Source organism: Euprymna scolopes, chromosome 27 (genome assembly GCF_053919585.1).
Source record: "Euprymna scolopes isolate OS-2025 chromosome 27, ASM5391958v1, whole genome shotgun sequence".
Lineage (NCBI taxonomy): Eukaryota > Metazoa > Mollusca > Cephalopoda > Sepiida > Sepiolidae > Euprymna > Euprymna scolopes.
Window position 1 is genome coordinate 586,736 of NC_136508.1, and position 15,921 is coordinate 602,656.

At 25.9% G+C, this 15,921-nt stretch overlaps 1 protein-coding gene across 12 annotated transcripts in view; it reads right to left on the reverse strand.

Annotated features, from left to right (window-relative positions):
- The window catches only part of LOC145248787 (kin of IRRE-like protein 1), a 2,909,730-nt gene that overhangs the window by 248,575 nt on the left and 2,645,234 nt on the right, over positions 1–15,921 (reverse strand). For all 12 annotated transcript variants that reach the window (XR_013863395.1, XM_080110422.1, XM_080110421.1 and 9 more), the window contains 4 exons: positions 14,847–14,969; positions 13,173–13,484; positions 12,568–12,676; positions 505–656 (listed from right to left, as the gene is read on the reverse strand). Coding sequence is in view for 11 of the 12 variants with exons in the window: in XM_080110422.1 (XP_079966548.1) it covers positions 505–656; positions 12,568–12,676; positions 13,173–13,484; positions 14,847–14,969 (696 nt within the window). In the remaining variant the exon portion in view is untranslated. The remainder of the gene's footprint in view (positions 1–504; positions 657–12,567; positions 12,677–13,172; positions 13,485–14,846; positions 14,970–15,921) is intronic.

Sequence of the window (15,921 nt, forward strand, 5' to 3'; positions counted from 1 at the left end):
AGCAATCTTGTGTGATATATGCAAATTAGGTGTGCCCAAAACATTATAAAAGACGAGTCGCTGGGAGGAGTGAGAGAAGCGTTTAAGACATGCGAATAGAGAACGTCTACGTGTATCTAGTGTTGTGAACAACGAACTCTACTTGACTCAACTCGTGATTAGCGAACGTCTGCTGGACGTTTTAGCCAAAAAGTTTTGTTGCTTTGCAGAGACAATTCTGATACAAAAAAATATGGTGAAAACAACTTGGCTCTCTTCTCTCAAAATCTAGTCTGACTTTACTATTTACCAAACAGAATCATTTTGAACAAATTTATACCCCATTTTTTTTCCATCGGTAGAGACAAAAACTTCTACTGCACACAAACTGCTCTTTCTGTTATCTGCAATTGAACTACTAGCAATGTACATGCCAATCAATTTATACAAGTTGACAATTTGCAGTTGGCATGATATCATTAAAAAATTATCAAATCAAACATTTTACATAAAAATCTTACTTACACTCTATATTCAGCTTCTTTTCCTTGCGTGTACTGCCCACACTATTACTGGCTTCACAGGTAATGGTATTAGTGTTATACACATGTGAGATGGACGGTAGATCAAGAGTATTGCTTGTCTGCTTTGATAAATGCTTACCATTACGATACCACCTGTAAATGAAAAGCAACATTTCAAGATTAGCTTAAGAAGCAAATAGTATCTAAATTCAAACAAAATAAATTGCACCCATTTATTGTTATCTATATATCTATAAAAGTGAAATTGTTTGTGTGTGTGTGTGTATCTGTGTGTGTACATTTCCCTACCAAACTACTCTGTCAATTTTCAGTCGGCAGACTCCAGATTTGACATAAGGGGTATTGAGATTTGGAGAAATCTTTTTAATTGGCTTTTGGACAGAAATTTGGCTGTCAAGGGGTCAAAGTTCAACAATTTGACCTTTGAAAACTACCAAACTCCTCTGCTAATTTTGGGTCTAAACATTTAAAATCTTAGATGTAGGTTACTTGGACATGGATGAAACTTTTTAATTTGATTTGAACCCAAAACAATAAATGTTAAGGGGTTAAAGTTAAAAAAAAAAATTGACCTCTGTGGTCTCTACCAAATTACTCAGCCAATTTTTTATCTAAACATTTGAAATTTTACATAAAGTGTATCCAGACAAAAGGCAAGCTTTTTAATCGATTTTTGGCTGAAAATTTTGCTACCAAGGGGTCAAAGTTCAAAAGATTTGACCTTTGCAATCTTTAGCAAACTATTCAGCCAATTTTGGGTTTAAACATTTGAAATTTTACATAAAGGGTATTCAGACATGCAACAAGCTTTTGAATCAGTTTTTCAGTGAAATGTTGGCTGCCAAGAGGTTAAAGTTGAAAGAGTTGACCGTTGCAAACTCTACCAAACTCCTCTGCCAATTTTTGGTTTAAGCACTTGAAATTTTAGATGTAGATTACCTGGACATGAGTCAAACTTTTTAATATGTACATACATATGCACATAAAGTACATAGGGCTAGAGCATAGCCTAGTATATCATTAAAAGGTTCATGGCATTGAACAAGCACAGTTCGTGAACTATGCCAATTCAATGAAATTTAAAAGAAAACATTGTATTTTTTAAATTTTTTTTATGCAACATAAAAATTAAAATACAATGTTTTCTGATCAACCAGCTTTTACAGATAAAATATACTTTAGAGTTTGTTAATCTATTTCTTATTTCATGACTTTCTGTCAAAAAGTTCTTTTAGTTTATTCATTTATAATCATGTTTAAATTTATTGTTAATTAATTGAAGAAATAATCCAATGCAGATGATAGTTGGTTAAATATTTAAACTAGTCTCTCATGTTTTGAACTCCATATAAAGTTCAAATTAATGAGTTCTACTGAGATTTCTATTGCCAGTGAACACACACAAACATGAGAAGCCCTACTGAACTTGACCCAGTACTCAACTTGCTATACCATGACCTGACCAACAATGGAATTTTCAATTTCAAATTCACAGTATAGAAGAGTCTATATTTCATATAAAATGTATTGCCATATAGCATTATAATCATATTGACATATTTTTTGCTTGTGCAATCAAAGAATATGTCAGGTGGGGGGGGGGGCGTAAATGGAAGAACATACAAACTGAAGTCAAAGGCCATGAATAGTAAACAAATAAATATTACAACTCTTCTTCAAATAACATTAACAAACTTTCATTAGTTGTAAAGAATTTTCACTTCCCTTGTACATAGTGTGAGTTTTAAGTCTTGTATAAGCAACGAAAAGAATTGATTTTAGAAACATTTTCCAAAGAAATATTTGTAAATAACCAACCTTTGCACACATCAAACAGGAAAAATGACTTTATATAACTATTGAAGAATGCGCAATTTAAATTAAATTTGTTTTCTTTTTGAGGTCTACTGGCAATATTAATGTATACAATGTTTAGGTGAAAATTACAAAAAAGGACAAAGACAGTGACCAATTTCTGTAGTGCGGTTTGGACCTATATGCTCAAGAAGATGAGTAAAGATGTAAAGTAACAATCATAGCTAAGAAAAAGTAACACTTGTAGCAGTTGGATTTTGTCAAAGACACAAATCTGAACACGTTGATATGATAATTGAGCAGTCCAAGTACATAAATTTAGTGTAGTTTGCATTCAGATTGCCCCTTTTTAGTAGCGGGGTTTTCCCCACAACAAAAACAAGCTTACGTCAAACTTTATCTTCATGGAGAAACAAGCAAAGAGGGAGAGATTGATTTGGAAGGCCACGTATAACTATTGTTGTTGAAGTAGACATAAGTTTTCTTTTAAATGCCACTATTCAAAAATTGATGAATACGATGATGATACTGGCGTTGTCCTTGTATTTGTCAACTCACTATGAGTTCTAACATAGGTTATCATTAGTGATTGCTCACTGATAATAACAGGTGGTGTTCCTTGGAGTCTGAGTAACAAGTCTCCTCAAATTTCCAGTACTCGTCATCTGGGCCCAACTCTCTTCTTTATCTTCGTCAATAATCTCCCAAATCGCACTCTAAGTTCAATCGTCACATCAAAGGCCAGTAACAACCAAAGACTCTCTCCCCAATGTTGAGTACATGGTGCAATAGGGTAAAAGGTGACTGGTTAATTATAATTCATTGAATCTTTTCATCAAACACTATGATCCTCATTCGGCCCAAATTGATATTAATGGTTCCTGTTTTGAAAAACTTCTAGTTTTGACCTTCACTTCTGACCTGAAATTGAAGAGTTACATCAAATCTGACGCCAAGTTTACTGGAAATATGGTTGAGCGATTCTACTGCTTAAGAAGGTATCTCATTTCCAATACAATTCTCATTACGTTATTTACAATATCTCATTTCCAATACAATTCTCATTATTTTATTTACAATATCTCATTTCCAATACAATTCTCATTATTTTATTTACAATATCTCATTTCCAATACAATTCTCATTATGCTATTTACAATATCTCATTTCCAATACAATTCTCATTACGTTATTTACAATATCTCATTTCCAATACAATTCTCATTATTTTATTTACAATATCTCATTTCCAATACAATTCTCATTACGTTATTTACAATATCTCATTTCCAATACAATTCTCATTATGCTATTTACAATATCTTATTTCCAATACAATTCTCATTATTTTATTTACAATATCTCTTTTCCAATACAATTCTAATTATTTTATTTACAATATCTCATTTTCAATACAATTCTCATTATTTTATTTACAATATCTCATTTCCAATACAATTCTCATTATGCTATTTACAATATCTTATTTCCAATACAATTCTCATTATTTTATTTACAATATCTCATTTCCAATACAATTCTCATTATTTTATTTACAATATCTCATTTCCAATACAATTCTCATTACGTTATTTACAATATCTCATTTCCAATACAATTCTCATGTTATTTACAATATCTCATTTCCAATACAATTCTCATTATTTTATTTACAATATCTCATTTCCAATACAATTCTCATTATTTTATTTACAATATCTCATTTCCAATACAATTCTCATTATGCTATTTACAATATCTTATTTCCAATACAATTCTCATTATTTTATTTACAATATCTCTTTTCCAATACAATTCTAATTATTTTATTTACAATATCTCATTTTCAATACAATTCTCATTATTTTATTTACAATATTTCATTTCCAATACAATTCTCATTATGTTATTTACAATATCTCATTTTCAATACAATTCTCATTATTTTATTTACAATATCTCATTTCCAATACAATTCTCATTATTTTATTTACAATATCTCATTTCCAATACAATTCTCATTATGTTATTTACAATATCTCATTTCCAATACAATTCTCTTTATGTTATTTACAATATCTCATTTTCAATACAATTCTCATTATTTTATTTACAATATCTTATTTCAAATACAATTCTCATAATTATGTTTACAATATCTCATTTCCAATACAATTCTCATTATGTTATTTACAATATCTCATTTCCATTACAATTCTCATTATTCTATTTACAATATCTCATTTTCAATACAATTCTCATTATTTTATTTACAATATCTTATTTCAAATACAATTCTCATTATTATATTTACAATATCTCATTTCCAATACAATTCTCATTATGTTATTTACAATATCTCATTTCCAATACAATTCTCATTATTTTATTTACAATATCTCATTTCCAATACAATTCTCATTATTTTATTTACAATATATCATTTTCAATACAATTCTCATTATTTTATTTACAATATCTCATTTCCAATACAATTCTCATTATTTTATTTACAATATATCATTTACAATACAATTCTCATTATGTTATTTACAGTATCTCATTTACAATACGATTCTCATTATTTTATTTACAATCCATTATTTTCAATACAATTCTCATTATGTTATTTACAATATCTTATTTCCAATACAATTCTCATTATTTTATTTACAATATCTTATTTCAAATACAATTCTCATTATGTTATTTACAATATCTCATTTCCAATACAATTCTCATTATTTTATTTACAATATCTCATTTCCAATACAATTCTCATTATTTTATTTACAATGTCACATTTCTAATACAATTCTCATTATGGTATTTAAAATATCTCATTTCTAATACAATTCTCATTATTTTATTTACAATATCTTATTTCCAATACGATTCTAATTATTTTCTTTACAATATCCCCATTTCCAATACAATTCTCATTATGTTATTTCCAATATCTCATTTCCAATATAATTCTCATTATTTTATTTACAATATATCATTTTCAATACAATTCTCATTATTTTATTTACAATATCTCATTTCCAATACAATTCTCATTATTATATTTACAATATCTCATTTCCAATACAATTCTCATTATGCTATTTACAATATCTTATTTCCAATACAATTCTCATTATTTTATTTACAATATCTCATTTCCAATACAATTCTCATTATTTTATTTACAATATCTCATTTCCAATACAATTCTCATTACGTTATTTACAATATCTCATTTCCAATACAATTCTCATGTTATTTACAATATCTCATTTCCAATACAATTCTCATTATTTTATTTACAATATCTCATTTCCAATACAATTCTCATTATTTTATTTACAATATCTCATTTCCAATACAATTCTCATTATGCTATTTACAATATCTTATTTCCAATACAATTCTCATTATTTTATTTACAATATCTCTTTTCCAATACAATTCTAATTATTTTATTTACAATATCTCATTTTCAATACAATTCTCATTATTTTATTTACAATATCTCATTTCCAATACAATTCTCATTATGTTATTTACAATATCTCATTTTCAATACAATTCTCATTATTTTATTTACAATATCTCATTTCCAATACAATTCTCATTATTTTATTTACAATATCTCATTTCCAATACAATTCTCATTATGTTATTTACAATATCTCATTTCCAATACAATTCTCTTTATGTTATTTACAATATCTCATTTTCAATACAATTCTCATTATTTTATTTACAATATCTTATTTCAAATACAATTCTCATAATTATGTTTACAATATCTCATTTCCAATACAATTCTCATTATGTTATTTACAATATCTCATTTCCATTACAATTCTCATTATTCTATTTACAATATCTCATTTTCAATACAATTCTCATTATTTTATTTACAATATCTTATTTCAAATACAATTCTCATTATTATATTTACAATATCTCATTTCCAATACAATTCTCATTATGTTATTTACAATATCTCATTTCCAATACAATTCTCATTATTTTATTTACAATATCTCATTTCCAATACAATTCTCATTATTTTATTTACAATATATCATTTTCAATACAATTCTCATTATTTTATTTACAATATCTCATTTCCAATACAATTCTCATTATTTTATTTACAATATATCATTTACAATACAATTCTCATTATGTTATTTACAGTATCTCATTTACAATACGATTCTCATTATTTTATTTACAATCCATTATTTTCAATACAATTCTCATTATGTTATTTACAATATCTTATTTCCAATACAATTCTCATTATTTTATTTACAATATCTTATTTCAAATACAATTCTCATTATGTTATTTACAATATCTCATTTCCAATACAATTCTCATTATTTTATTTACAATATCTCATTTCCAATACAATTCTCATTATTTTATTTACAATGTCACATTTCTAATACAATTCTCATTATGGTATTTAAAATATCTCATTTCTAATACAATTCTCATTATTTTATTTACAATATCTTATTTCCAATACGATTCTAATTATTTTCTTTACAATATCCCCATTTCCAATACAATTCTCATTATGTTATTTCCAATATCTCATTTCCAATATAATTCTCATTATTTTATTTACAATATCTTATTTCAAATACAATTATCATTATTTTATTTACAATATCTTATTTCAAATACAATTATCATTATTTTATTTACAATATCTCATTTCCAATACAATTCTCATTATTTTATTTACAATATCTTATTTCCAATACAATTCTAATTATTTTATTTACAATATCTCATTTACAATACAATTCTAATTATTTTATTTACATTATCTCATTTCCAATACAATTCTCATTATTTTATTTACAATATCTCATTTCCAATACAATTCTCATGTTATTTACAATATCTCATTTCCAATACAATTCTAATTATTTTATTTAAAATATCTCATTTACAATACAATTCTCATGTTATTTACAATATCTTATTTCCAATACAATTCTAATTATCTTATTTACAATATCTCATTTCAATACAATTCTAATTATTTTATTTAAAATATCTCATTTCCAATACAATTCTCATGTTATTTACATTATCTCATTTTCAATACAATTCTAATTATTTTATTTACAATATCTCATTTCCAATACAATTCTCATGTTATTTACAATATCTCATTTCCAATACAATTCTAATTATTTTATTTAAAATATCTCATTTACAATACAATTCTCATGTTATTTACAATATCTTATTTCCAATACAATTCTAATTATCTTATTTACAATATCTCATTTCAATACAATTCTCATTATTTTATTTAAAATATCTCATTTCCAATACAATTCTCATGTTATTTACATTATCTCATTTCCAATACAATTCTAATTATTTTATTTACAATATCTCATTTCCAATACAATTCTCATGTTATTTACAATATCTTATTTCCAATACAATTCTAATTATTTTATTTAAAATATCTCATTTACAATACAATTCTAATTATTTTATTTACAATATCTCATTTCCAATACAATTCTCATGTTATTTACAATATCTTATTTCCAATACAATTCTCATTATTTTATTTACAATATCTCATTTCCAATACAATTCTCATTTTTTTTATTTACAATATCTCATTTCCAATACAATTCTCATTATTTTATTTACAATATCTCATTTCCAATACAATTCTCATTATTTTATTTACAATATCTTATTTCCAATACAATTCTCATTATTTTATTTACGATATCTCATTTCCAATACAATTCTCATATTATTTACAATATCTCATTTCAATACAATTCTCATTATGTTATTAACAAGATATCATTTCCAATACAATTCTCATTATTTTATTTACAATATCTCATTTCAATACAATTCTCATTATTTACAATATCCCATTTCCAATACAATTCTAATTATTTTATTTACAATATCTCATTTCCAATACAATTCTCATTATTTTATTTACAATATCTTATTTCAAATACAATTCTCATTATGTTATTTACAATATCTCATTTCAATACAATTCTCATTATTTACAATATCTCATTTTCAATACAATTCTCATTATTTTATTTACAATATCTCATTTCCAATACAATTCTCATTATTTTATTTACAATATCTTATTTCCAATACAATTCTCATTATGTTATTTACAATATCTCATTTCAATACAATTCTCATTATGTTATTTACAATATCTTATTTCCAATACAATTCTAATTATGTTATTTACAATATCTCATTTCCAATACAATTCTCATTATTTTATTTACAATATCTCATTTCAATACAATTCTCATTATTTTATTTACCATATATCATTTCCAATACAATTCTCATTATTTTATTTACAATATCTCATTTCCAATACAATTCTCATTATTTTATTTACAATATCTCATTTCAATACAATTCTCATTATTTTATTTACAATATCTTATTTCCAATACAATTCTCATTATGTTATTTACAATATCTCATTTCAATACAATTCTCATTATTTACAATATCTCATTTTCAATACAATTCTCATTATTTTATTTACAATATCTCATTTCCAATACAATTCTCATTATTTTATTTACAATATCTTATTTCCAATACAATTCTCATTATGTTATTTACAATATCTCATTTCAATACAATTCTCATTATGTTATTTACAATATCTTATTTACAATACAATTCTCATTATGTTATTTACAATATCTCATTTCCAATACAATTCTCATTATTTTATTTACAATATCTCATTTCAATACAATTCTCATTATTTTATTTACCATATATCATTTCCAATACAATTCTCATTATTTTATTTACAATATCTCATTTCCAATACAATTCTCATTATTTTATTTACAATATCTCATTTCAATACAATTCTCATTATTTTATTTACAATATCTCATTTCCAATACAATTCTCATTATTTTATTTACAATATCTCATTTCCAATACAATTCTCATTATTTTATTTACAATATCTTATTTCCAATACAATTCTCATTACTTTATTAACAATATCTTATTTCCAATACAATTCTCATTATGTTATTTACAATATCTTATTTACAATACAATTCTCATTATTTTATTTAAAATATCTCATTTCCAATACAATTCTCATTATGTTATTTACAATATCTCATTTCCAATACAATTCTCATTACGTTATTTACAATATCTCATTTCCAATACAATTCTCATTATTTTATTTACAATATCTCATTTCCAATACAATTCTCATTATTTTATTTACAATATCTCATTTCCAATACAATTCTCATTACGTTATTTAAAATATCTCATTTCCAATACAATTCTCATTATTTTATTTACAATATCTCATTTCCAATACAATTCTCATTATGTTATTTACAATATCTCATTTCCAATACAATTCTCATTATTTTATTTACAATATCTTATTTCCAATACAATTCTCATTATTTTATTTACAATATCTTATTTCCAATACAATTCTCATTATGTTATTTACAATATCTCATTTCAATACAATTCTCATTATGTTATTTACAATATCTTATTTACAATACAATTCTCATTATTTTATTTACAATATCTCTTTTCCAATACAATTCTCATTATTTTATTTACAATATCTTATTTCCAATACAATTCTCATTATTTTATTTACAATATCTTATTTCCAATACAATTCTCATTATTTTATTTACAATATCTCATTTCCAATACAATTCTCATTATTTTATTTACAATATCTTATTTCCAATACAATTCTCATTATTTTATTTACAATATCTCATTTCCAATACAATTCTCATTATGTTATTTACAATATCTTATTTCCAATACAATTCTCATTACGTTATTTACAATATCTCATTTCCAATACAATTCTCATTATTTTATTTACAATATCTCATTTCCAATACAATTCTCATTATGTTATTTACAATATCTCATTTCCAATACAATTCTCATTACGTTATTTACAATATCTCATTTCCAATACAATTCTCATTATTTTATTTACAATATCTTATTTCCAATACAATTCTCATTATGTTATTTACAATATCTCATTTCAATACAATTCTCATTATGTTATTTACAATATCTTATTTACAATACAATTCTCATTATTTTATTTACAATATCTCTTTTCCAATACAATTCTCATTATTTTATTTACAATATCTTATTTCCAATACAATTCTCATTATTTTATTTACAATATCTTATTTCCAATACAATTCTCATTATTTTATTTACAATATCTCATTTCCAATACAATTCTCATTATTTTATTTACAATATCTTATTTCCAATACAATTCTCATTATTTTATTTACAATATCTCATTTCCAATACAATTCTCATTATGTTATTTACAATATCTTATTTCCAATACAATTCTCATTACGTTATTTACAATATCTCATTTCCAATACAATTCTCATTATTTTATTTACAATATCTCATTTCCAATACAATTCTCATTACGTTATTTACAATATCTCATTTCCAATACAATTCTCATTATTTTATTTACAATATCTCATTTCCAATACAATTCTCATTATTTTATTTACAATATCTCATTTCCAATACAATTCTCATTACGTTATTTACAATATCTCATTTCCAATACAATTCTCATTATTTTATTTACAATATCTCATTTCCAATACAATTCTCATTATTTTATTTACAATATCTCATTTCCAATACAATTCTCATTATTTTATTTACAATATCTTATTTCCTATACAATTCTCATTATTTTATTTACAATATCTCATTTCCAATACAATTCTCATTATTTTATTTACAATATCTCATTTCCAATACAATTCTCATTATTTTATTCACAATATCTCATTTCCAATGCAATTCTCATTATGTTATTTATAATATCTCATTTCCAATACAATTCTCATTATTTTATTTACAATATCTTTTTTCCAATACAATTCTCTCCCTGTATAAAAGCCAAAATAGATCCTAAAATGGAGTAATATTGCCACATCTGGAAAGGAATTGCTCAGGGACCCTATACTGCCTTTCCAGAGTTTAAAACTGGTTTCAAAACCAAATAGAAGACACCGTTTCCTCCTCTCTGCAACTTTTATATCACGAAAGAGACATTATTTTTTTTCATAGCAAGTGCTAATCTATGCCTACGCCAAAATCTTACTAAAATCACTTGTCTAACTACAATTACTATCAATTTCCCCCATGCTATATCTGTGTTTAAATCTATGAACAGCTTTTTCTCTAGAACTGCCCACTGATGGAACTCTGTTCTGTTGTCCTGCTTCCCAACTGACTACAACAGGGTCGTTTTCAAGTCCAATGGAAACAATTTCTTGTTAAATAATCGAATTTTACCCAATTTTCACCACTTACAATCACTCTGCTGTTGTCTTAGTGACCACGGTACATTCATTAACCCTTATCCTTAAGTGGCCTTAAATAACATATTAAAGCAACTAATCGGTGCAAAATTTGAAGAACACTGGCGGCTGACTGTTAAAGCTTCTCGTAAAAACTGGAATCCAATGTTAGTTCGTTTCATTTAATTAATCCTTTGAATCGCAACCCCCCCCCCAACCACTTACAAAAAGAGAAAAAATATAAAGGGAGGAAAAAGTGAAAAAAAAGAAGAAATTTATAAAATGGCACAAGTAACCCACAGAATAACTGGAATGGAAAGTCGTGTTTCACCTGACGGAAAAATGCCAGTCCATATTTTTTAAGCAACTAAGAACTCCAACCGGTGTTCCTTGTATATTCCCCTGTGGACGTATCCGCAGCGGTGTTAAGTGGTCGCGGGCGGAGTATGAATTGAATAAAGAGAAAAGATTTTACAACTTCCATTGATTCTAACTAATTGTGGCAGTGAACTCTCACCGGAAAAAATATAGAAATGTACGAATATCAAGGAACTGAAAGGGTAGTATGCCTATAGCTACTTTGCTGAAGTGTGGGGACATTACATGTAATGTCGTGATTTTTAATCCTATTATGGTCAAACTCACATGCGAAAAAATGAGTTCATTTTATTTATATAGAGATGCTATTCAGCCCAGCTATAAGCATATCTATAATCAATCATATACTGTATGATATAGATAAAACCAGATTTGTGTATGCAGTATAAATACTATTTGTTTTTAATTATTTTAAAACGATAACTTACTTCCATTTAATTTGCTGAGGATTAGCAAATCCACTGCACGTCAACTGTACATTCATTCCCTCTCGTATTTTTCCTGTCACATTAATTTGCATTTTGATATCTGGGGGAACTTTAAAGAAAAGAAACAAATTTCAAGTTTAAGAAATATTCAATAAAAATTATATCTTAACAATTTATTTTCATATCAGCAATTTTGTATCATGTATTCATTTTTCAATGCATGTTTCAGTGAATGTATTTGCGCTTTTATATTAAGAAAAGCTTGTAATAAAAGCATAAAATTACAATGGAATTGAATGAAGTTAGCAAATCAAAGAAAACAGAACTAGAATAAAAATGAATGTGAACAACAAATTCAATAACTTATAAGCTTCAAAATCAAATATTCTAGTTACTTTTCATTTGTATACAATTAAAAAAACAATACGATTTTACTGTTAATTGAATGAATGAATTTTTTTCTTGATAAAAATCAAAGTTTCCACATGAAGTCACTTTTAATTAAGTTATAGATTGTATTAAAAAATCAGAAATTATAGAATAATTAAGTTATACTCCTTAAAAGAACGAGACACACAATGAGAAAAAGGAAGACAAAAACTTACATTGAACGTCTAATTTGACGCTGGTTTTATGTGGTCGGGTCAGTGCATCATTAATGGCATAGCACTCTAAAATCTTTCCAGAATCTTTACTCTTTGGTACTAGCAAGACACGGCCAATACTATCAACAAGCTTATTTGATTTTTTCCTAACTTCGGTTGAATACAGTTTTCTATTCATTATTTGACCGTTAAGGTACCAAGATATCTTTGCAGCTGGTTTTCCATTTTTGGCTTCACACGTGATGTTCGTTGCTTCACCCAATATAACTGCAGCAATTGGTGCCTCATATATTCGCGGTTGATCTGGTCGAACTGGTAAAATAGCACAAAAATGATGTACATAAAAAAGATTTAAGAAACTTATCTTTTCATTTTATGTGACATTTGTTTAGATTTAATTTCAATAGAAATTCAAAAATAAAATGAAAATTATTAAATGTAATCAAATGTAATGCATATGTGATCTTTTAAATCTTATTCTAAGTCAATCAGAGATATTTCAGTCAAACAAGATCAATAGCTCTGCATTTTCTTAGATTTAAATTGCTCATCAGTGCCTATTTAAAAAACTTCAAAAGTATTTGGCCATCCATTTTTTTGCAAACTGTTATCCTCATCTTCATAGTTGTTGTTGTTTCACCACGTTTCGGCCAACTCATCCTCTGGCTTTCTTCAAAAGTATTGTCTCAAAGAATGTTTGAATATAGATTCAATGTTTTGTCTCTGAGTATATTTTAATTTTTTCAAATATTTTAAAATATCAACTAAATTGTAAAAAAAAATGTCATTTTGAAGAATACTTTAAAATTTCAGAGATTGTTATGCACAGATAACATAATGAATATAAAATACATACATAATGAATGCAAAAATCAAGATAGAAAACTACTTTGGTTTTTGAAAAGAAGAGAAAGATAATTAAAATGGTGGTGAATCAGCTATTTCCGTCAGAAATAATCAATACTTTCGGATTTCATCGTTTTCTGCTAAGTCAGTCCACATTATAGATAATTTATAAAAAAAAAAACACTAAAAATACATGAAAATAAAATTCTAATTTTATTCAACACAAATATTAAAGTTGTAAAATCAGTAGAAAAGTTGTAAAACACAGATAAAATTACTGTATAACAGATGAAAATAAAAGATCAAATCATATTAAAATACGTACATTTACAGTAAATGTTAATATAATCATTATAATAAATCAGAGAAGGAAATATGAAAACATCAGGGAGGAAGATTAAATCTGGGCAGAACAGAGAGATGTGGGCAGCACAGGGGGTTTTGATGATCAGCAGATTGAGTGTGAGACTCTTAACCTGATTATGGTAAAAAAATAGTTACTGTTACCAGGGACCAAATTAGTGCATAGACATGTTTTCCTTTTTACTAGTTAAAAAAAAACACACTGAAACTAGGTTTAAATGTCAGCTTTCTTGTCTTTCTGTTATAGCAAATCAATATTGAGAAAGAAGTAGAGAGAGGGGCAGTTGGATGGTTAGAGAAAAAGGAACCAGAGAAAAGTTTTTTTACAAAATTTGTGAATGTTAGTCATTACATGTATAAACACATTTCAACTCTCTGATTATTTTATGTATTCAAATAACACTATGAAAACCAGAAAAAACATTTTCTATAAATGCAAGTTTCATTACGATAATTAATACTTACATAAAACTGAGAGTTTAACAGTATTACTTCGTATACCAGCAACATCTTTTGTTGGTGTTACTTGGCATTGATAAAGCGCATCATCTTCCATGCTGGCATTTACAATTCTAAGATTGTATTCCACTGCAAAAACAAATATAATATTGGTTTTGAGAAAATAAACCCTTGAAAACTTTTTATCCTGTAAAATTAAGCAGACTTTATTGATTGTCATATGAACAATAGTTGTGGCCGAATCTATTGATCTACTGAGATGTGCCCAACAGACAGTGGTGTGCTTACATAACACATAAGATGATCTGATAGTCAGGATGTTAGATCAAAACTTTGTTTTTCTATTTGTTAAAATATTAAGCTCTGTATTTACTGGAGATTTTATAAAAAATACCAGTTTATAAACCAACCAGAGCATTCATGAGCCTCCCATTTTAGAAATTCATCTGAGAGTGTACAGGTATATGGTTTGTCCGTCAATGCGGAGTGTAACATGTCCTCCGTAAAAAGATTATCTGATCAGCAATTCAAAAATCGTTCAATTATAATTGAACGATTTTTGAATTGCTGATCAGATAATCTTTTATAAGAGGGGATAAAAGACAATAAATAAAATCATACATGGTCATTGTACACTAAGGGTCGGGTCCGTGCACCCCAAGATGGACATGGCTGCAATTAAATACTTGGTGGAGCATACCAAATACAGGAAATCTTATTGTATTACTCTGTGACTAGAGATTGAGATAAACAAACCATTGGGGATAGTTAATGATTATTTGAAACAAACTCTTGATTATATTGAAGTGGTTAACTCTCTAAATAGCTGTCAAATTTTATTTTATTTTCGAAGTGGTGACAGAGCAAACTGTATTAATTTGTTGTCTGATTTTTGCAGGTTTCCTTTTTGTAATTTTTATTTTGCAAACATTAAACTTATTTTCTGATTTTTGCAGATTAAATTGCATTTTTGTAGATTAGTTTACGAGTAAATATTTGTTTTCCGATTTTGTATTTTTTTAATTGTTCTCAACTTATTTAACATGATCTTCAAGAAACAAAGACAAAAGAAATATAGTTT